Consider the following 21,086-nt stretch of genomic DNA (forward strand, 5'->3'; position numbering starts at 1 on the left):
TGTTATTTTCTCAATTAATTATTAATATTTGACTTAAAAGACAATAGTAAAAATGTCTCTTATAATTTCAAACTTCCTAAATTGTCATCTTCAAATTTTCAGTTGTCTTCAAAATCCAACAAAACACATTCTATTTACTATCAGATACAACAGAACACATCAGATCTTCACATTTAGGAAGCAGGAAGATAAATGAGTAATTGTTTGTCATAATAGTTGCATTGATTGACCTGTTGTTGAGTAGTTCTTGGCTGCATTTAATGACATCTGTGGTTTTCTGTGCAGAAATAAAGAAGTTGGAGGAGCAGTACCACGGCATTGATATCCCTAATGAGGAGAGCGTGGTCACTTACTTTAAAATCCGACAGCAGCTCGCAAAACTGGGGAAAGAGATACAAGAGTTCATCCACAAACCTAAATACTGCCTTCCCTTCCTGCAGCCTGGACGACTTGTCAAGGTAAAACCTCCCACACTGACACAATGACAGGCAGTAATTATAGATGTGTTCATGTTTTTACTTCATCTTTGTTTTAATCCGATAGGTAAAAAATGAAGATGCTGACTTTGGGTGGGGAGTTATTGTAAACTTTTGCAAGAAGTCTAACGTGAAGGTAAGTTTACATGGTGTCACATGTATGTGAATCATTTAACACATGACTGTGACTAATATACATTTTCTCCATTTAGACCATTACAGACTCCGAGCCGCTGTATGTGGTGGAGGTTTTGGTTCACTGCAGCAAGGAAAGTGTAAAAGATGCTGCGACCGAGGCTGCAAAACCTGCTGCTGCGGGGGAGACTGGAGAGATGCTCGTGAGTGAGACAACCATATGGAAACACACATCTCACACACACTATATACAGATTTGGTGCCAGTGCATTACTATCTACCCGTTTTATGCACATTTTTATTTTCCACATATTGTAAATAAATACAAAGGTGACAAAAGGCCAACATTTTTGCGCTTGACCTGTGACGAGGTCGGATTGGTCAGGTATTCTCACTCTGATGAAAATTAAACATCACATCATTTCAAGATGAAACCATCAGATGTATGTGGAGCGAGAAGGAGACTGCAACACTCTTCAAATTGACAAAGGAAACAAATGCTACAATTCCACTGTCCTTATATTTCACTGAAGCAAGTTTGAGTCATAATGAAAATTGAGCTGACTTTCCCTTTAATTTTCACTTTATAATCACTTGAAACTTGACAGTGGAGGTCACCATGAACAAGTGATGTGAAATTAGAGGTCCTTGTTCCACCCTCTTTTTCTGCTATGGTTTAATCACACCCAACTAGAGACTAACAATAAGCTTTATCTGAATGCTTCTAATATTTACATCAGGGTAATAGAAACTACATTTCTGAAGTTAGAGTTATATTTGTCAGGACGCTTGGCCAATAACTACTGTGATTGTAAACTGTCCTGGTCAGGTGATCCCAGTGATGCTGCATCTCCTGACTTCCATCAGCTCTGTTCGTCTTTACATCCCCAAAGACCTGAGGCCCTTCGACAACAGACAGCTCATGCTCAAGTCTATTCAGGTAAAACAAACTGCAGCCATCTTGAAACAAATATATTAAAAGTGGTAGACCATGATATCTTTATCAGAATTTGTGCCTTTCCTTCGTTTACCTCCACATTTTTTGTCCTCAGGAGGTGCAGAAGCGTTTCCCAGACGGCGTTCCTCTGCTCGACCCCATAGACGACATGGGCATTAAAGACCCTGCTCTGAAGAAAGTCATTCAGAAAGTGGAGGCCTTTGAGCACCGCATGTACTCTCACCCCCTGCACAGTGACCCAAATCTGGAATCTGTGTATTCTCTCTGTGAGAAGAAAGCGCTGGTGAGAAACTGTGTGTGTCTGTTTTAGTTTATGTTCGTCATGTGAAACCTGTTAAATGTCAAACCCTTTTGAAAGAGGAATCATTTATCCACAGTTGGGTTTCGTTACTTTTGAAATAATAATCCCTCCCTATTCATTGTTTTATCTTTTCTATTCATTTTCATCAGCTACCAATATTAGATTTCAAACAGTGACCTTGCTTTGTCTTTTCCTGCCAGACAGGTTGGTTTTAACTGCTTATACACTTATACGGACAAATACAGGAAGACAGTAAGGACCTTACATCCACAGGGCCTCCTCCTCAGTCATAGGTCAGAACAAAAACCCTAATCAGATAACGATCAGGGAAAAAAGGCTCCAACAAGACTCCAAAGTTAAAAGTAGCGATGTAAATACGTACCTTTATCAGGGAAACATTTCAGAACAATCAAAAGCAGTAAGGTTCATGTTAATGCTGGACATCCGGTTACAGAAAACTGAATACAATAAACATCAAAACATTCTTAGTCCCATACAAATATAATATTATGCCTCATCCACACATATAGGAATTAATTTCCCCTTGTTCATAATCTAACCAGTACGTCACTTATCTCATGTTTTGCACACAGTGTAATAATAATTGCAAAACAGCCCGACTGGTTCTGCCAGTGTCCGGTGGAAAGACTGAAGAAAATGTTTATGCAGATCATCAAAAAGTGTATGGTTGCTCTTGTCGTGATCTGCTGGGAGCACTGAAAACCTTTTAGCTCTCATCTTCTGATTTGATAGATTTCTTTAGCATCTCAGTAGTGCAGCTTACCATGAGGACAGAACCATGCTGGTGAAATCTCAGTGTTGTGTGTGTCTTTGGCTGAGAGGTGTGTTGTAAAGGTTGAAATGGAGAATGAACAGATAAGCAGACAGATGACCATTCATCACTGTGTTTGAAATGAGCTCATACACACAACTGGAAGTTTTCAAAGTGCTTTTAATAAATATGAACCTTGGAAGTCACCTCAGGTGAAGGCTTCATGGTTTAACAGTAAGTGTGTGTGTGTGTGTTTTAGATCGCAGCAGATGTTCGCACAGCCAAGCGAGACCTGAAGAAAGCTCGCACCGTCCTGCAGATGGACAAGCTGAAGTGCAGGAAGAGAGTCCTGCGACGCCTCGGCTTCGCCAGTCCCTCCGATGTGATCGAGATCAAAGGGAGAGTTGCATGTGAAATCAGCAGGTAGGAACGGGTTTGGGTTTGTAGGAACACATGACACAACTGGACACAGAAACAGGGAAACTGTCATCATCGTATTTCCCGAAAGCATCATGAGGCTGAAATGGTCGTTATAATTGATCCAATCTTCTGAAGCTCAAAATGTTTTTCCACTAAAGCAAACGTTAACACATGATGTTGTCAAAGTGGAATTTCAACCAGGAAATGAGGCACCAAGCGAGTTAAAAAAAGAAACAGAGTGGCTCTGTGTTAAATGAACAGGATCGATGTATCGATGTTTGAACCTTTAACCCAGTGGTTCCAAATGTTTTCTTGAATGCCCCCCTTCAGAAGCTTTAAGATGTTCGACCCATCAATTTTTTAATCTATGTGATTATCGTGATTGTGATCTATGTGATAATCAGTGATGGGGGGGAAGAAAAGAAGGATCCAAATACAGCACCTTAGTGTCATTAGAGAACCACTGCTTTAAACCGACTTGTCTTTCCCTTCATCACATGCATAGAGCCGGCAGGTTCTATCTGTTCATTCACTCTGCGATTATCTTCCCAGTGCTGACGAGCTGCTGCTGACGGAGATGGTGTTCAACGGTCTCTTCAACGATCTGACGGTGGAACAGGCCACCGCCCTTCTGTCCTGCTTCGTCTTCCAGGAGAACGTAGGAACAAACAAACACACTGACAAGACAAATCGATTCCTCTAATCCTCCGTACAAACAGATATTAAGCCTTTTTCCGAAAGCTGAGATAAATAGTTGATGCTCGTTTCCACACACTCGCACTCTAATCGCATTCTTGGCCTCTTGCAATGCTCTGCAAACGCAACAGAAACCTGAGGTTGATGTGTGTTTGTCTTTCCTAATGATGCCTGTTCTCTCAGTGAGCTCATCCAGCATCAGATGTTTAAAAAAAACTTCACTGGCTCCGCATCAGCTCAGTCGTCTGAACTCAGTGAATCACGGCTCACTTTTGTGTCTCAGGGAACGACGACAAGCAGCTGTCATGTTAGAGTGTGTGTGTGTGTGTGTGCGCAGCTGCTGTCTGTCATCAAAGACCACCTGCTGCTGTTGTGTGTCGTACATTGAACATTTTACAGTTTTAGCCAAATTAAATGAGCAATTTAAACAGTGCCTTGTGAAATCTGAGTCTGCACCTTCTACTATTTTCACACAAAATATTTGATGATGCAAATAATGTTTAGATTTATTGACAATAAAAAGTCATTTTTAATAGCAGCCCAAATATGTTTTGTGTTCCTGAAACGAGGTGTTAACACTACTGCACAGAAACTCGGGTGTCTCATTCGTACGAAAAAACTTTACTGACAGATGCTTTACATATTCTGTTCATGATACAAAGTGGGAGTGAATGAAGTCAGTTTACAATCAAAATTACTGAATTTGAATTTGAAGGTTTAAGAATTTGCATGAAGATGATTTAAACCCATCCAGCCAATGAGAAACCAGCAGGTTTGGGTTAGGGTTAGGCTTTTGTTTGGTGTTTAAATCGGTTCCTTTTGTCTAAAAGCTCAAGTAGCGATATTCTGTCTAAAATCTAAAATAGCTGTTACATTATCAGTGATGTCTTTTTGTCCTCCAGGCCAGTGAGATGCCCAAACTGACTGAACAGTTAGCCGCACCCCTGAGACAGATGCAGGTGAGCCGACACAAAACGATCCCACGTTTGATTCTGAAGGTTTGAGTTTGGAAATGTTTGTACCCATTTGTGTTTTTTCTGTCTTGTTGTTTTCAGGAGTGTGCGAAGCGGATAGCCAAGGTGTCGGCAGATGCTAAACTGGAGATAGACGAGGAGACTTATCTGAACCAGTTTAAACCTCACCTGATGGATGTGATCTTCGCGTGGGCCAATGGCGCCACGTTCGCTCAAATCTGCAAAATGACCGACGTCTTTGAAGGTGGGTCACAGAAATCAACATCCAACAAACAAAGTGGAGGTGCTTCCTCCTGGCCAATGATCAGAGGTGGAAAAAGTATTCTACTGAAGTACTTTACTTAATTTAATCTCTTTTATGCTACTACATTTAATTAGTCAATATTTCACTTATGTTTTCAAATTAAGATTAACGTTTTAATGTTTATCAAAAAATATATTTTAGAAAGAGAAAAGTTTTTTTGTCATCAATCCCCACTTTTCTTACCAGCGCACTAATATATGATAAATAACTGAATATGTCAATAAAACTGGCTCCACCTCATCACGTGACTCCTCCTGACACAATAAAACCTCACTATTAAGCACATAAGTATCAGTTACATGGGATGTTCTGTACTTTTACTTTGAAAGATCAATTCTTCTTCCTCCTGCTTAGCTACGACACAGTTCTTGTAGCAACAACACTTAACCTTTGATTTATTCACTGTCACATGTGCAGCCGCTCTGAGGCTGGAAGAGATTCACTAATTGATTTATTACGTGGTCTGATCTGATCCCAGTTCCTACTCCACCATTTTCCCCATAGTTTGTATCTGTTAACTCCCAACAATGACCTCATCTGTGAAATATCATTGGAGGAAGTAACGCTGAGTTGGGAAACTGCAGGGAGTTTGAGATCTGTGTGTGTTGGCAAAGGAGAGAGATGGAGGACATGTTTCTTGAGCCTTATTTCTCCAATCACTGACGTCAACAAATGACTGATAGGAGCCAAATCGGTGTTCGATTACCAGACGCTATGTGTGAACTCTTTAAAGACATGATCCGACACGTCCCAGCCTCCGATTAGATTTCTAGAAGGTACTAATCTAGTCACAGCTCTCTCTTAATACCTGGAAAAACTAAAACTAAATAAAAACTAAACTGAAACTAGTCGATTCCTCAAAATAAAAACTAAGCTAAAACTACAAAATCACTTGTTGAACTAACTAAAACTAAACTGAAATAAAAAAGCAAACTGAAAAACTAAATAAAAAAGCAAACTGAAAAACTAAATAAAAACTAATGAAACTATAATAACCTTGGTGACAACTACAGCCAATCAGAGCGGACACTACATACCAGTCAGAGTTTCTGCTGGTGAAAGATCATGTAGTGTCCTCGGCCAGTCGTGTAGTATGAATTCAAAGAGACTTTAAGACTCCAGATCACAAGACACAATGAGTCGTGTAGAGACTTATAATATAATAAGCAATGATTAGTTCTTTCCTGGAAACTTATTTTCAATCAGGGTATAATGTGGAAACTACAAACATGTAGCATTCACATCCATTAGGGTGAGATTGAATGAATTCTAGTTAAATGTCAGTGAATTTGTGCAACAGTTACGTTTTTAAATAGATAATCTTCATATTAAACACTGTGTGTGGCACAGGGAGCATCATCCGCTGCATGCGTCGTCTGGAGGAGGTGCTGAGACAGATGTGCTCTGCAGCCAAGGCCATTGGCAACACTGAGCTGGAGAACAAGTTTGCTGAAGGTAAGAACGAGAAACAATCATTGGATTGATCGAAGCTATTAAGCCAATAATTCAGTTTAATCTGTTTTTGTTCAGTCTAATGTAATTATTGAAATGTTTTGAAAGAAACGTGTAAAGACATAACTTTAAACTGTTATCACTGACTTTTTTGTCTCATTCCCAACCTGTTATGGTTATAATGTCCTAAAAATGAAGTCTCTGTTCAGTGATGACATTTTTCATTAATGTTGGTTGACTTGTGTCTTTGCAGGAATAACAAAGATCAAGAGGGACATTGTTTTTGCTGCCAGTCTCTACCTATAAAACAGATCCTCTTCCAGCTCATTGTGGCTGCTGGAGGACACAAGCTATTTTTGACCGTTGCTCATGATGAGCCCCTGATGGAGCTCTCGGCCTCTGTTCCTTTTTTTTTTTAATTCTCACATTGGGCTCATGTCATTCTGCTTATTTACAAAATAATTTGGAATTTTGATGTTTTTTCCCCTGCATTTTAGAAAAGTAGTTCCACACATCTGGATGTCAAAGAAAACAAATCATGCTTTAATTATGTGACGACTCAAAACATTATACTTCCAACACTTTAGTTTTCACTGGTTTTCATGTTAAGTGAGATTTCTTTCTTTCTTTGGACGTCTGTACATATTTGTAACATTTATTCTCAATAAAAGTCTGTGTGTTGACTTGTTTTTACATACAGATTATACAAAAAGTACATTGTTGTTTATTCACTTGATGTCTATATCAGATCATAGATACTCAGGAAGCTGTGATAGCAGCAGCAGTCCAGCAAAGGCAACACGGGATTTAAAAATCGACCGTTGATTCTTTAGCTCTCTAACAAAACACAAGCTTCCTCCTCTGCTGCCTGGTGTTAGTCAGCTAAAGAGTCAGCGGTAGAATGGGTCTGGAGTCAGCTGCTCCACATGAGAAGGGTCTCGCCCTCCGGTCTAGGATGAGCTTTAGCCTCCAGCCTGTTGTCACGTTGAATCATACTCTTCATAATTAGCCCTTTGTATTAACAAGGCATTAAAGATTCTTCCGTGTCTCCAGGAGCTGGACGTTTTCTAAAAGTGACCCTAAATCAGATCTGTGAGCAGACTGACTCCAGGTCAGGAAAAGCACAAAGCAGGATACATTCACAGGTTTCTAAACTCCCCCCCTCTCTCTCCCCCCAGCAGTGGTCAGACCCTTTACAGTTGAGTGCATGCAGGCAAGTCTTCCCACTGGCTCAGTAGATCGATGGTTCCTGTCTTTACAGGACCTCTAGTCTTTAACCTACATCTTTTACAAATCTACCAGGGTGTTCTCCCCACTTCCCTCAGATGGAAACTCAGAGGACAAGATGGCAAATTGTCTAAAATCATAGAAGTCTTAAAATCTAAACAGGCCTGAGGTGTAGCTTTAAAAATAATGTTTCTTCTGGTTTGCACAGTCATCCGATAGCTTACTTAACCAAAAAAAACAAAAAAAACAAATCAAGTACTCCATACTGAATCCATGCAGGGTACGATGAAGAGAATTTGCGTGCGATGACAGGCTAGAGAGCTGGGATCCTGGGTGTGCGTATGGACAGAGCAGAGGTTTCCTCCTTCACCTCTCGCTTAGTTCGGACTCTCAAAGTGGTTTCCATTAGTCGGGGTCTCCTGCAGGGTCGTGTGCGACATGTCCTCTTTACGGGAATCCACATGTGGCTTGAAAAAGTCAGACACGAAGAAGACCTGCAGGACGAGAGTGTGAGTTAAACATCTGCACCTGTGCTCTGCTCAAAAGCTGTTAAGTAGTAGTTTTGGAGAATACACTTTTTTTTTTTTTTTAATTCTCTTTATGTACAAGGTATCTTACAATTTACACTTTCTGAGACACTTCTGAAACTTTCTGAAGAGGCTGAATGTAGAAACGTTCATGTCAGAGTCAGTTGCTCCTTCCTCCAAGTAAAATATCTGAGCTCATGTGTAATTACTGAAGGGAATCTGAACAGCGAGCAAGTGGATGTGTTTGTGATGTTTTAACATGTGACAGAAGCAGAACTGGAAGAACACATATATGTCCGAATGAAACAGACAAATATAAAGATTTGGACTGGCGACGGGGTTCAAAAGCTTTTGGTCATGAGAACGCAGAATTCGTACATCATGTGCCGCCCCTCGCAGGAATGTTACGGACAGTTTCTTATTGTTATGCGTCTGATGTGGAAAATCTCCTGCTGCTTTCTTTATGTCAAAGGCAAACTGGAAAATGTCCCGAACCAATTTCCGTGTCTGAAAACTGCTTTATTGCATCTAATAACATGAGAAAATGCCCCAGAATATGTTTTCCTTGTAAAGTAACACAGCTACAACACTTACCACCAGTAAAGCCATGAGGGCCCCCTGCAGGAGTCCAGTCAGCACGTCGCTCCAGTGGTGTTTGTAATCAGACACTCTGGACAATCCTGTGAACACTGTCGCAGCGATAAGGAAGAACTGGATTGTGGGTCTCAGCAACCTCGCCCACTCAACCTGGAGTCGAGCCTGCAGATAGAGCTGAGACAGACACGGGGCAATGATTAGAACAAGGAGCATGATTGTAGCAACATTCCTGCAAGTGTGAGAGGAAAATGAGCTGCGGTGATGTGAGGATGACTCTGAGAACTTCCATTTCCCCACAAGAGACGAGCTCATGATGTAGGAAAATGTCCCTGAATTGAGCAAACATCCTTTTTATGGCTTGTGTCATGGGCTCCACTGTTTTACTTTTTTTTCTTGATTTGAGGTGAGAAAATCCTCTGCAGGCCACATTTCCCTTTGTCAAACTGACCTTAGAATCTGTACACTACCGGTTTATTTTATGATACAGGATCAATAATTGAATCTGATATCTGATAACAGCACAACCTCTGGAGCAGGATGATTTATTGTGTAAGACTCTTTGATCTGCTGAAGGTCATTTGGGCTGTAAACATTTGTGTTAAAAACAGGGAGTGTCTCTTCTTTTTGTTTGAAACACGGGCAAATGGTTGCTTTATTCCGACGCACTTCCTGTCACATTTCACCTCTGACACAAGTGCCGTCTGTTGATTTGCGACTGGAGAAAAGACAGATCTGTAGGTGAATGTTTAAATGTCCGCAGCCCTTTCTCATAATTGAACTTTGGCTCTGCAGAGGGACAGTTGGTGCCAGGACTTTGTCCCTGTGTCTATTTATATATGTGGCTGCTGCTGCTGCTGAATGAATGAGTGGCTCATAAAGTTTACCATCAGGGCTGGGCTGTGAAAATCAGCTCTGAACAAACACAGGAAACTCAAAGATGCTGCAACTGGCTGAGCAGAACAGTGATTTTAAAAGTTATAGAATCAATAAAAAGGAACAATAAACAGAAGAAAAAGAGTCAATAAAATTGGGTTCAAAGAACCCTGACACTAATATTACCAGACAGATGAAATTGAAAACAATTTTATAAACTAATGTCTAAAAAATAAACTTAATCAAAGGCTAAGATGTGTTTAAAGCTTTCAACACTTCCAGCTACTCTCAGGTCCTCAGGTACAGTGATCCAGCTTGGAAGCCGCCTCCATAAAGGTTCTTGTCTCACACTTGATTAATGGTTCAGTTCAGGTTATAAGCCCACAAATCAATTTTAAACTCTGGTTTTTCTACTGAATACCAATACCAATACCAATAACCATCATGAAGAAACCCAAATTCCCAAAATGTCAAACTATTCCTTTCAGTTGGAGTTGATCAATATGCACATATGGTAAATTAACACAACAAGGCAATGATCTTGTAGAAACAGTGCTCTGGTAAATATTGATGGATGAGTGTGTGTCTAGTGCAGGTACTTACAGCCAGGAACAACATGCAGTACATGGAGAATGAGGAGTGGCCCGAGTAGAAGGACAACCTGTGAAGGAAATACAAGAGAACAACTCAACACTTTTTCATTCATTTGTAATGAAAAAGGAAAACACGAGTTTTAGAAGACACGTCTTGTGTTATTATATGGATCATTATCAACATAGTCAAGGGCCCAACAACACCACTTACTGGTAGATGCAAATTTGAATGGAGTTGATGTTTACTGACAGTTAAGTGTGTTCGCAGGCGCTCCATGCCTCGGTTACTTCCTGTTTATAATAGCAGTGCTGTGTTTTCATACTGTTGTCAGGTCATGTCTGCAGAAACAGCCTAGTTTGAACACACACACCCAGCGTATTGGAACTGGACACCGGTTTATTTGGCGTGCCACTCGACTGTGGCACTAGATGAGGCGCTCCTAGGCTTGGCGGGGTAGAATAAGATGAGATGTGTATTTCAGTGCTGCCTGTTACTGAGAGGCAGGTTTACTGAGCTGATAAATGTGGAAGGTTAATCCCTCAAACCGGACCACAGAGATGTGGAAAAACAAAATAGCTCCTCTGGGGGTTTTTACTCTGCCAAAATAAACAACAGTCAACCTGCTGAAAACTCCCCTGTGGCTCAGTCGTCTCTTACACAAATAAAGTTTACAACAACGTTACCTGTAAACACATCAATGACACTTTCGTTTCTTTGATGTCAATTAAAAATCAATTGATTAGTTGAAAATGATATTAAATGATTCCTATAGCCAAGCTGTGTTTTTAGACTGCTGGTCTCCATCCAGCAGCCGAAATACGCAAAGATATGAAGTTTACAATAAGAATTAAGGCTTGATTTTAGAAGCTGAAATGTCGGTTTGTAATTCGTCATCGTGGTTTAGAGTTCACTTGTTAATCATTCAGCACACCACTGGTACCATGGTAACACAACCCAGCTGACCACTGCGATGACAACGCCGACATCAGTGGCGTCAGATTAAAGCTTAGGCAGACCCGCAGAGAGCTGCACTCATTCTATATTCATGGTTTCTGTTGGCATGAATTATTTGTGTCTTGTGGATTCTTTCCTGACAAGACAAAGAACATTTTCTGTAAATTCTCATCCAACTTGATGCAGTTTTGACAGCAGGCCTCCTCTGTGCTGTGAAAGTTGAATCATGTTTCTGTAAGAGGATCCATAACCTGCTCTCTCCTCTGCTGCTGCTTCATTTATTCCCTCTGTTAGTGACTGTAAGCAGAACATCCTAAGAGCCTCTGATATCTTCCTCGCCTCACTAGATTTTTCTCCTGACCTGCTGCAGAGGAAGTCTGTTTATGCCATGTTTTAAAAGAAAAAAATACAGACTGCCCTGTACGTAGCGATGAGGCTCCAGGAAATGCCAACAATTGAGCACCACACCCTCGTCCCTCGGTAATGTACAGCAGAGATACGGGTGGGTGGGAGCATTTCCACTCAGCTCTCAGACTCAGAGGCTGCAGCTCGGAGAGACACTGTCTGACAGGGACGGGAAACAATATGCACTCTGACCTCCGAGAACAATAACCTAACCTTTAAGAAGACCAGAGGAGAAAAGAGCAGAGAGTTCCTCATAAAAACCCTCAACACTGATTCAACCGGCACAGTCACCGTTCAGGCTTCCGCTTCTATTATTACTGCTGTTGTCGGTGGTTGTTACTAGATCAGAATGAGAAGTGGAAATCCTCTCCGCCTAGTTTGCTTCCTGCTGCTCTGAGCTGATAAGGAACCGCTTCTGGTCAAATCTCCAGCGGACAAAAGGTTCACACAGCATCCCACTAAACAACAAACCTATATCATCATCTGCGTGCACATCGCATAATTCAACGTATAATCAGTCCGCACATTTATGCGGGGGGCCGCATTTTTTTCAAATACGCCGCACTTTCGCCACATAAATCGCCGATTTCCGCGCAAAATGCTCGAAACATGCGGGGCTTGCATGATTTCATAATCCCCGCACTTTCGTTGCAGAAAAAGTCACAGATATCTCCGCAGAAACCCGCAAAATGTTGCGTTTACTTCACACAGGAGCGGCCATTTTCCTCCTGTTACCTTGGGAACGTTATGAAGTGACGTCATCAGAAAGCTGCAAACCCCGCGACGAAGTTTGTGTAGTGTGTTGTGGTGTGTGTTTGTTTGTGTGGTGTGTTGTGGTTGGTGTGTGTGTCTGTGCACTTTGTGCATTGGAAGCCCTCATATTAACAGATGTCTGTTTTGTATAGCTACCTCTGTAAATCAGGAAGCACACATTTTATTTTATTGTTTCATTCATTCATTTTTACAGAAGTTGTAGTTGTATTCTTTTGTTGAAGTAACTTGTTCGACTCATCAACATTTTGATGAGTATGAATGATGAGTATTAATGTATCATAGGAAGTCACACTTCCTATGATACATTAACGTAGTAGCCTAGTGAGAACAGAGTGTAGGGGGAAATCACTTCTCATTCATCAAACTGCAGTTTTTGCAAGTTCCCATAATTTCATCACATTAAATTGCATAAATATCCTGCATATTCCATCGCATTTTTTAAGAAAACGTGCCTCATAAACAAGGATGTTTGCCCGTAACAATCACCAGAAAACTCTGCATTTTTCTGGAAGGACTGTCTAATATCATCTTTCCATTTCTGAAATGGCAGAATTATGTTCGTATAATTATTCTTCAACTAAATTTAAATGTTTAGGTTGAATTCTACAACACAAAACAAAGAGTTATGATCTTTTTTTTGACGGTTTAGTTCCAGTCTTTAGCTCAATATGACAAAAATGTAAACTTTTTTTCAGCCCAGGTTTCAAACTTAAAAAACAGACAAAACAGAAAAACTACAACTACCTTCAGGAAAAACAGAGAGGACCCTACCTGCCCTCGTTGACCTTTGTAGGGTCTCCAGTGCATGTGAAGTCTTCGATATAAGCCCCTGATGAACAGTTGATAAGTTCCCAGTTGGGCCTGCAAACGTCCAGGAAGTGTGGCCTGAGCCGGCCGATGGAATACTTGGCGATGTCGGTCAGAGACTGGCTCATGGCGGCACCAAAGAGAAAGGTACCGATGGCTTTGTAAACAGAAGCAATGTAGCTGCCAAAAGACGACTTGGATTTGATGCGAGTTAGATAAACTAAAAGGCACTCGCCAATGATCATCTGTAAGAGGGAGGGGAAGGAGGAAGGGAGACAGCGTCAGACGTATGCACAGATAAACGAACTCCCAAATTAAAATCAAAAAGATGCAACTAAAAGAATTCTACATCAGAGCCAGCAATATTCACTAATGCCATCACCACTAGCTGCACACAAAGCTATCTCCTTTATGTAACTGCTTTTAGAGGAATAGTTATTTGGACCATTTTTAGAAATGCAGTCTTTCTTTTTGAGTTAGATGAAGAGATGTATACCACTCTCATATTGGTTAATAATAAACGACAGCTAGCAGCAGGCAAACTAAGCTTAGCACAGCTGATGTGTCCCTGACCAAACAAAAATCACCTTCCCATCACACACTAGCTTTTGTTGTGGATTAAATAAACAGGCTACATCGTATCAATATGAGATAATGATATTCAAATCAAATCAATCTACTTTATATATATATATATATATATACTTTATTGTCCCATAGGGACTTTGGGCCAAAGTGCTACAGCAGCTGCAGAACAGTACATTGTGGATGATTTTAAACAGTGTTTTCCTCTGCTTCACATCGATACACTAACCTAAGATAACCGCTAAGTTGGTTATGTTTTCACTGCCATTTGTGTCTTTCAGAAAGGTGACTCAAAAACTACAGAACTGATTTCCATGAACTTTTATAGAAATGAGGTTCATGAATTTCTTACATTTTGGAGCACTTCCAAGTATATGCATTCTCTGAGCATCCTTCTAGTTAACAACATGATATTCAATATCAAACCATTCCTTTAAATTCAATGAACAACAAAAAATATTATTATTGTTATTATGTTTTGGCAGTATTTCTACCAATACTGTTGGAAATATCATGACCAAAGGAAGGTGTCCACTTAAAATAATTAACATGAATACTTTAGTTCGCTGTAAAAGTTTATATTAGATAATGCCTCTTGTTGAGCCTGTACTTGCATGTGTGTTCGTAGTGCTGTGTGATACATCAGAGTAATGACTCATAATTTCCCCTTGTTGGCATTGTGCTTCAGGTGCATGTGAATGTGTTTGTTTGGCAACAGTGTGAGCAGATAACAGGCCTAGGGGACAGAAGACTTGTCTCACTTGACAGGACTTTATCGCTGCCGCTTTGCTTCCAGTATCTTTAAGTGCTGAGAATAAGAGAACTACAAACTTCTGCTGATGTGTCACTAAAGATTTATGTTGTCTGTTTCTCATAACTCAACTTAGTCCAGCTATACATTTTATACACTATGTTTACAATGGAGGATGAATGTCAGCGTTTTTCATTCATCCGTGGAGTTAAACCTCATTTGTCTTTATTTAAAGGACATTTTCACTGCTTATAAATACAATTGACTGGGTCTATTTAGCCTTTTTTTTTTTTAGCTATATAGGTTTTTATCTTATTTATTCTACAGAATTAGGTTAATGCCTCACTGCTTGTGAAGCCTTGGCCTCATTAAGCATCTTCTTGTCAAATCGGCTGCAGATTTAGTTAGTAGTGGAAAGTTTCAAAATAAGACTGTTAGAACCTGACCTATATGGGTTTTTGTGTGCTGATACCGATATTACAGAGTAAAAGATTTCTGATACGACAAATACAACTGAATGTTTTGAAGTCTATTTAGTAGGAAATTAAGCTGAGTTTAAAGGTAGCTATGGTTAATTCAAGCACTTAAAACGCATTATTATCACAGAATAATCTATAAACCAGAAACCATGGTTAAAGAGAAAAGAGAGAAGTTAAGTGTGTAAGTGGATGAAGATGAGCAGCAAAAAGAGAGGGAGGATTATGAGAAGATAAGAGAAGAAAACGGTTTGCAGAGAACAAAACTGATGCACTTACAGTGAGTATCACGATGGGAATCATGACACCCCCTAACAACTGATAGGAGATGGTCTCCTCTCTATCGGGGTACTTGATTGAATCATCATTACAGAAAAAGCCCCGGTGGAAAGGAGTGTGTTTCACATTTAGTATTACAAACGGGAGTCCAGCTAGCAGAGAAGCAGTGAGAGAAAAAAAAACATGTTATAAAGATGTCACACTGGCTGAGAACCATGACCATGATGCAACAGTGTCTGGCTGTGAGGAGATGGTAGCCATGCGAGAGTTGCGTCCTCTGCTACAATCCACCATTTTCTGCAAATAGTAATTGTTATAAGCATCAGCAAGGAAACAAGACAGTTGAATGCTGTTAAAGAGTGAAAGTTAAAAGAGCAAAATCAAACTTTGGAGCACAAAAAAAAACATTTCTGAGGATGTTAATGCGACGGGAGCTCTGTAACTTTCTCTTCTAGGCTGTGATAGGTGCAGTTGACGGGTTGTTGAATTGGGGATGCAGTTGACTTCGCTCCAGCAGACCCACGGGAAGCTGAAGCTGTCAGCATGTGAGAAGAAGCAGTGGTCTCACATACTGTGCATCCCTTACATGACTGAAACTCTACACCACACTACGCACTTTCACTCATGGTTTTTTAATTTCTCTTCCCTTCAGGAATAAGAACAAACTTTACATCTCATTATATCTGACTTTCAAGTTGTTAACACTCTAACTTCCCACACGCTCTCCTGCAGTTTCCTTTGGCAGACGGTGAGTTGTTTGAATATTAGACAACAGTAACATTTAAGAATAAAAATAGTGCAACAGATTGAGGTTATCAATACTCGTGATACATACAAGACTCGATGGAAGAGATTACCTACTGATATCACAAAGTAATAAGAGGGCACACACACACAGAGCAATATCTCAGGAAACAATCGCTCTGGTCCAGAAGAGCATTCCAGCTATTTTAAGGAACAGAGGGACACAGCATGCAGCCTGCATGTGTTGCACTAATTAACAACAGCAAGACATATTTAACCAAAGAGATTAAAAGAATAACAAGACTGGCCTTCCTTCATATCATCCATTTTCAGATTAACACATTCATTTGTGGTTCTGGTCTTTTGTGTGGGGTTGAGTTTGTGTCTGGACTAGATGTTTAGTGCTGGACTATTTACATATATGACAATATTAGAAATAGTTTGGTAGGTACATATCAGTTGTGTTGTATTTTATCTGTAGTCTGAATATTGAATGGTGTATCATATTAACCTATGAGCTAATTGTAATAAAAGTTTTGTGGCAGAAAGCCTCATAAATCCTGTGGCAAGTGAGATCAAACAAACCTTTGTTCTAGGACTGTTTCTGATCATGCACGCGTGTGTGTATAGATGCAGCAGAATTTATTATTTGTTACAACGTATTTTAAGTGGACATCCTCCTTCATCTTCAGCTTAGTGAAACTAACGTACATTTACAATTTTTGGTTTTCATAACAGTGACAGTTCTGTATCATCTGCAGTATCTCAAGTCAACAGGAAGCTGATCATTATGGAGATGTGTTGGCTTTTAAACGTACTGGTCTTGCTGGCTCTGAGTCCTAACACAAAGGAAAACAAGTGTAACTTATAACAATGACTTATGCTTTCCATGTAGATGTGCTGGCACACGAAATCTTACCACACGCTCTGGCACACCTTGGAATGCTCAATTGTCATGAGTTACACCTGTGGCTGGTAACCCATTTTCCACGAGACTGGTCGTGTCTACACTACGTCATGACTCCTACTTACGCAGCTAATGGGCAGAGTGAAGCCCACAGTGTAGAGAACTGTGGAGGTGATAGTGCTGCTGTGGAACGGGTACTTGATGCTGTCGTCGTTACAGAAAAAGCCCCTCTGGTAGGGGCGGATCTTACCCAGGTTAAAGGCTGCCAGAGGCAGACCTCCTGTGGACAGAGATCAGGGGGAGTTAAGGCTGGAAGAAGTCAGACATGGCAGAGAACGTGAGGGTGCTGAGGGACATGGGTGCGGGTCTTCAACCATGTAATCTTTCGGGTGGAGGTGAAAGACCCCCAACCTTTCTAACAACTGAATTGAGAAAATGATTAGCTTGATTATATGTGTGTTATTGGTACTAACCCCGATGAAATGTTTGTGCAATTATGTAGAGGGTTGTTAAGTCTTTGGACGGACCTCGACTGAAACTGGTGTGAAAGGAGCTGCAGAAGTAACATAACACTTCCTAAAGATAAAACCATAAAGTTAATGGATTTGTTTCCACAGTGCAAAGTCCATAGAGTGTAACACTCCCGTCATTTCTCTGACTGTTAACCATCAGTCGTTCATCCATTTGAACAAAAATTGAGAGTCTGTTGTATTATTGCATATTAACAGCCCCTGTCTAATAAAGGCAGAAACGACTGCACCCACAAACTGTCTATGAGCGACTTCAAACTAACTTCTCTCTCTGGTATTCTTGTTCTGTCGCTTCTGCAGCTGTTCACGCTGTCAGCTGTGCTATCCAAAATTTGATGGGCAGCAACAGCTGGAGACGCCAGTGAGTCAGAACAGAAACAGGCAAATGGCAGGACATGGGCAAGACCCCACTGTAACTTTCTAACAGAGTTACACTTTAATTTGCTCTCATCTGCAACCAAACGGCTTCACAACACATAAAAGAGAAATAAAGAAAAATGTGGATATATGGAAACATAAATACATATTTCCAAGTAATATTTGATCAAGACTCAAAAGCAGCCGCTCAGTCCCTGCTCATACATTTCAGAAACTCACATTTATCGTGTTTATGTTCTCAATACATCTATGTTAGTGTTACATGCAGCCGAGCATGACAGCTGGTAACAGCCTCAGTCTGGAGACTCTCACAGATGATTATAATTTAGTGTGTGCGTGCATGTGTCATTAGCAGAATAATCAAGTTGGCGTCTGCATCAGTCGTCCAAACAGCTCACTGAGAGTGTACACACACTGCTCCTCACTGCACATATGTAGCCTGGGAGTTCATCACCAGGTCAAATCCCCTGCACTCAGTCAACTTTTTGTTGGTGGGGTGTTTGACCTTCAAAGTGCAGAGCGACGCATGTGTTCAGTAATTTTTTTTTTCAACCATCATCGGTTTAGTTTAGAGGCAATTATGGTGCAACGTTAAACACTTGATAAACAGCAAAACATTTTTAAAAATCTGAGGTAGATCAATTATGTGTTATATCTCCTCACTGAGCTTACACAATGCAAAAGCATTATATCAATATATTCGACTATTGTTATATTGCTATTGATGGAAATTATATAGTGATATAGTTGTATAGCCCAGTCCCACTTTAGACTGCACAAGTGGAGCCATAGCCTTATGAGTCATCGTACAAATCAATTATCCATAATTAGATTTGAAGCCTTAAGAGGCCATGTCTCAGCAGAACTGAAACATGGCCGCTCTCAGAGAGGCTGAGAGATGTTACAGAAATCTTAAACATGATATGAGTGAACTGTATTAGCCTGACATTTACTTGTCTTACAGATTATATAATGAGAATGAGGTGAGAGATGTCAGTGTCGGTTTAAAACATAGACTGAGAGGTAGTAGTGCATCTTATAATCACTTTTCTCAGCAATACCCTGAACTGATGTAAAACATTTTGTTGTTTTGTTTGATTTAAGGGAGTAGAAACCAGTTTATGGACAAACAGTTCAATTTAAGTTTGAATGTTTGAGTGAATTAATGAGCTGTAAAATGTCTGACACGACATGTGCTGCAATAATGACTGTGTTATTCGATTGGTCATTGTTTCAATGCAAAAATGTGAAATACTCATCAATTCTACCCTCTTACATTTGAGGATGACAGGTCACAAGTGATGGTAAACATAATTATCTTTGGATTTTAGCCTGTTTATCAGAGAAAACCACATATTTTGAACACATCACTTACAACTCTGCAAACTTACAATCATCATTTAACACAATGTATTGGCCAAACAACGAATCAATTAATTTAGAACATGATCTGCAGACAATTAAAATTATAAATTATTATTAGTAGCAAACTCAACTCAAATACTTATTCTCCATTGGAAATCAAATGTACAGGTACACACACTTGGATTATTTGGAGTAAATAAACATTTGTCAATGAGACAGTAACCATAGGAACCATATACTGTGTGTGATATGCTGATTGAGTTACTGCAGAGACGTGTTGTGTTTAAATAAATTTAAAACAGCACCACTATTAACCAGAGGGCATTTTAAAACCAGTAAAAGACTGTGGCGGTCATTTGCATACAATGGAAACACAGAACATGGAACACTGCATCGATTAGCCTTCACTGATCAGATACAACAACATAAAGCGATTTATTATCGGAAGAATGAGAAGAGTTAGAGTAAATGGTGTTAAAGTCTCAGTAACGCTGAACAGTCACCACTCCCTTCACGCGACTATTAAATATCCAAAAGAAGGTTAAGATTAGAACAGATCGCAGATCGGTTTATATGGGAAACAGCCGCAGGAGACAGATACACACTCACCCAGGATGAGACAGGCTACGTCAAGCAGGACAAAGGGGATTCCTCTGGTCTCGAACATGTTTGCTCTCGTCTGTCCCGGACTCGTGTCCCAGGCTTCCGCTGCTGTTCACTGATAAACACTGGACTGAGGTGGAGGGGGGTGGGGGGTGAGTGGTTGCTCCTCCTCGGGACTTCGCTGTTTAAAGGGAACAGCAGATAAGGAATGTGGACGCCCTCTTGTTGTGGCTAACAAACAGACCAGTCCGCCCAGGAAGAGGCTCGTCTGACGGAGAAACGCGTCGACCTGTCGGGTGGCGGAGGACCGCAGCTCAGCCGGTGCAGCCACAGCTCAGCCATGTCTGTTCTTAAAGCTGGGAAATGGAGCCGGTTGTCTCTGTCATGCAGGAGGGGACAGTCTTCACCTGCACGGAGACACCGGGCTGTCCTCTGGAGGAGGTTCGGAGCCGGTGCCGGAAGAGCCTGTTTGACAGATCCAGAGATATCCACAGGAGGCCGAAGCTGCAGGCCCGGTGCGGCCTTCAGGGACAAGCGGAAAGATATTACCCACATGATGACCTCACGCCACTTCATACATTTCACAATACTAATTCAAAACAGAAGGTGCACCAAAAATGAAATTTAACAATGAGGACACACAACAAAACTATGGAAAAACTCAAATAGCGCATATTGGAACTTCAGAAAGTCAGATGCAGGTAACCTGTTTGATGCACGAACACTCCTGTAAATAGGGTTATCCTCGGTCATGATTGAATAATTACACAGTTACAAAGTATTCAGTTAATCTTATATAATAATCATATTTACATTTTAGTAATTTATATAATCATGATAGCAAAATATTGTGCAATTGTAATTGATTAGTTGTTTGGCCAATATATTATACACTAGCCCATTTGTGACACATGGTAATCTGTGTATACACACAGTCTGCTTTATTTAATTCAGTCATTCTGTGTATATTGTGTATAAATATATATATTATCTCGGATAGTTAAATTTACCATGGAATGTCAATTATGCAAGAAACACAACCGGCTGTATTTAGCTCACAGACCCCATCTGCTGTTCGGGAGGTTAAACTACACCATTATGCTGAATACCAGCTCAAAAATCTTCTAATTTTCGATGTGCTACATGTTTCTGTAAGGTGATCCATTTCATTTAGTTGAATGATATTTAAAAGGATTTTTCACAGGCCTCGAGGGGTCAGAAA

The 21,086-nt window shown here is 40.4% G+C and overlaps 2 protein-coding genes across 3 annotated transcripts in view; one reads left to right on the top strand and one right to left on the bottom strand.

Annotated features, from left to right (window-relative positions):
* The window catches only part of mtrex (Mtr4 exosome RNA helicase), a 22,421-nt gene extending 14,455 nt beyond the window's left edge, over window positions 1-7,966 (top strand). The window contains exons 17-27 of the mRNA XM_020082046.2: window positions 286-458; window positions 544-612; window positions 689-814; window positions 1,441-1,551; window positions 1,664-1,852; window positions 2,902-3,065; window positions 3,615-3,720; window positions 4,661-4,717; window positions 4,814-4,976; window positions 6,387-6,491; window positions 6,742-7,966. Coding sequence (XP_019937605.2) covers window positions 286-458; window positions 544-612; window positions 689-814; window positions 1,441-1,551; window positions 1,664-1,852; window positions 2,902-3,065; window positions 3,615-3,720; window positions 4,661-4,717; window positions 4,814-4,976; window positions 6,387-6,491; window positions 6,742-6,794 — 1,316 coding nt within the window. The 3' untranslated portion in view covers window positions 6,795-7,966. The remainder of the gene's footprint in view (window positions 1-285; window positions 459-543; window positions 613-688; window positions 815-1,440; window positions 1,552-1,663; window positions 1,853-2,901; window positions 3,066-3,614; window positions 3,721-4,660; window positions 4,718-4,813; window positions 4,977-6,386; window positions 6,492-6,741) is intronic.
* plpp1a (phospholipid phosphatase 1a) lies at window positions 7,011-20,643 on the bottom strand. Of its 2 annotated transcripts, none has more exons than XM_069514138.1 (6): window positions 19,871-20,643; window positions 15,338-15,489; window positions 13,211-13,491; window positions 10,316-10,373; window positions 8,837-9,013; window positions 7,011-8,209 (listed from the first exon to the last, which is right to left on the bottom strand). In XM_069514138.1, the coding sequence occupies exons 1-6, from the start codon at window positions 19,926-19,928 to the stop codon at window positions 8,093-8,095; spliced, it is 843 nt and encodes a 280-aa protein (XP_069370239.1). In that variant the 5' UTR covers window positions 19,929-20,643; the 3' UTR covers window positions 7,011-8,092. The 2 variants fall into 2 exon arrangements, with proteins under 2 accessions (XP_069370239.1, XP_069370237.1); XM_069514136.1 differs by lacking the exon at window positions 15,338-15,489 and adding an exon at window positions 17,114-17,268.
* Between the last annotated feature and the right edge of the window lie 443 nt (window positions 20,644-21,086).

The sequence above is a fragment of the Paralichthys olivaceus genome, chromosome 18 (assembly GCF_024713975.1).
Source record: "Paralichthys olivaceus isolate ysfri-2021 chromosome 18, ASM2471397v2, whole genome shotgun sequence".
NCBI classification, from domain to species: domain Eukaryota; kingdom Metazoa; phylum Chordata; class Actinopteri; order Pleuronectiformes; family Paralichthyidae; genus Paralichthys; species Paralichthys olivaceus.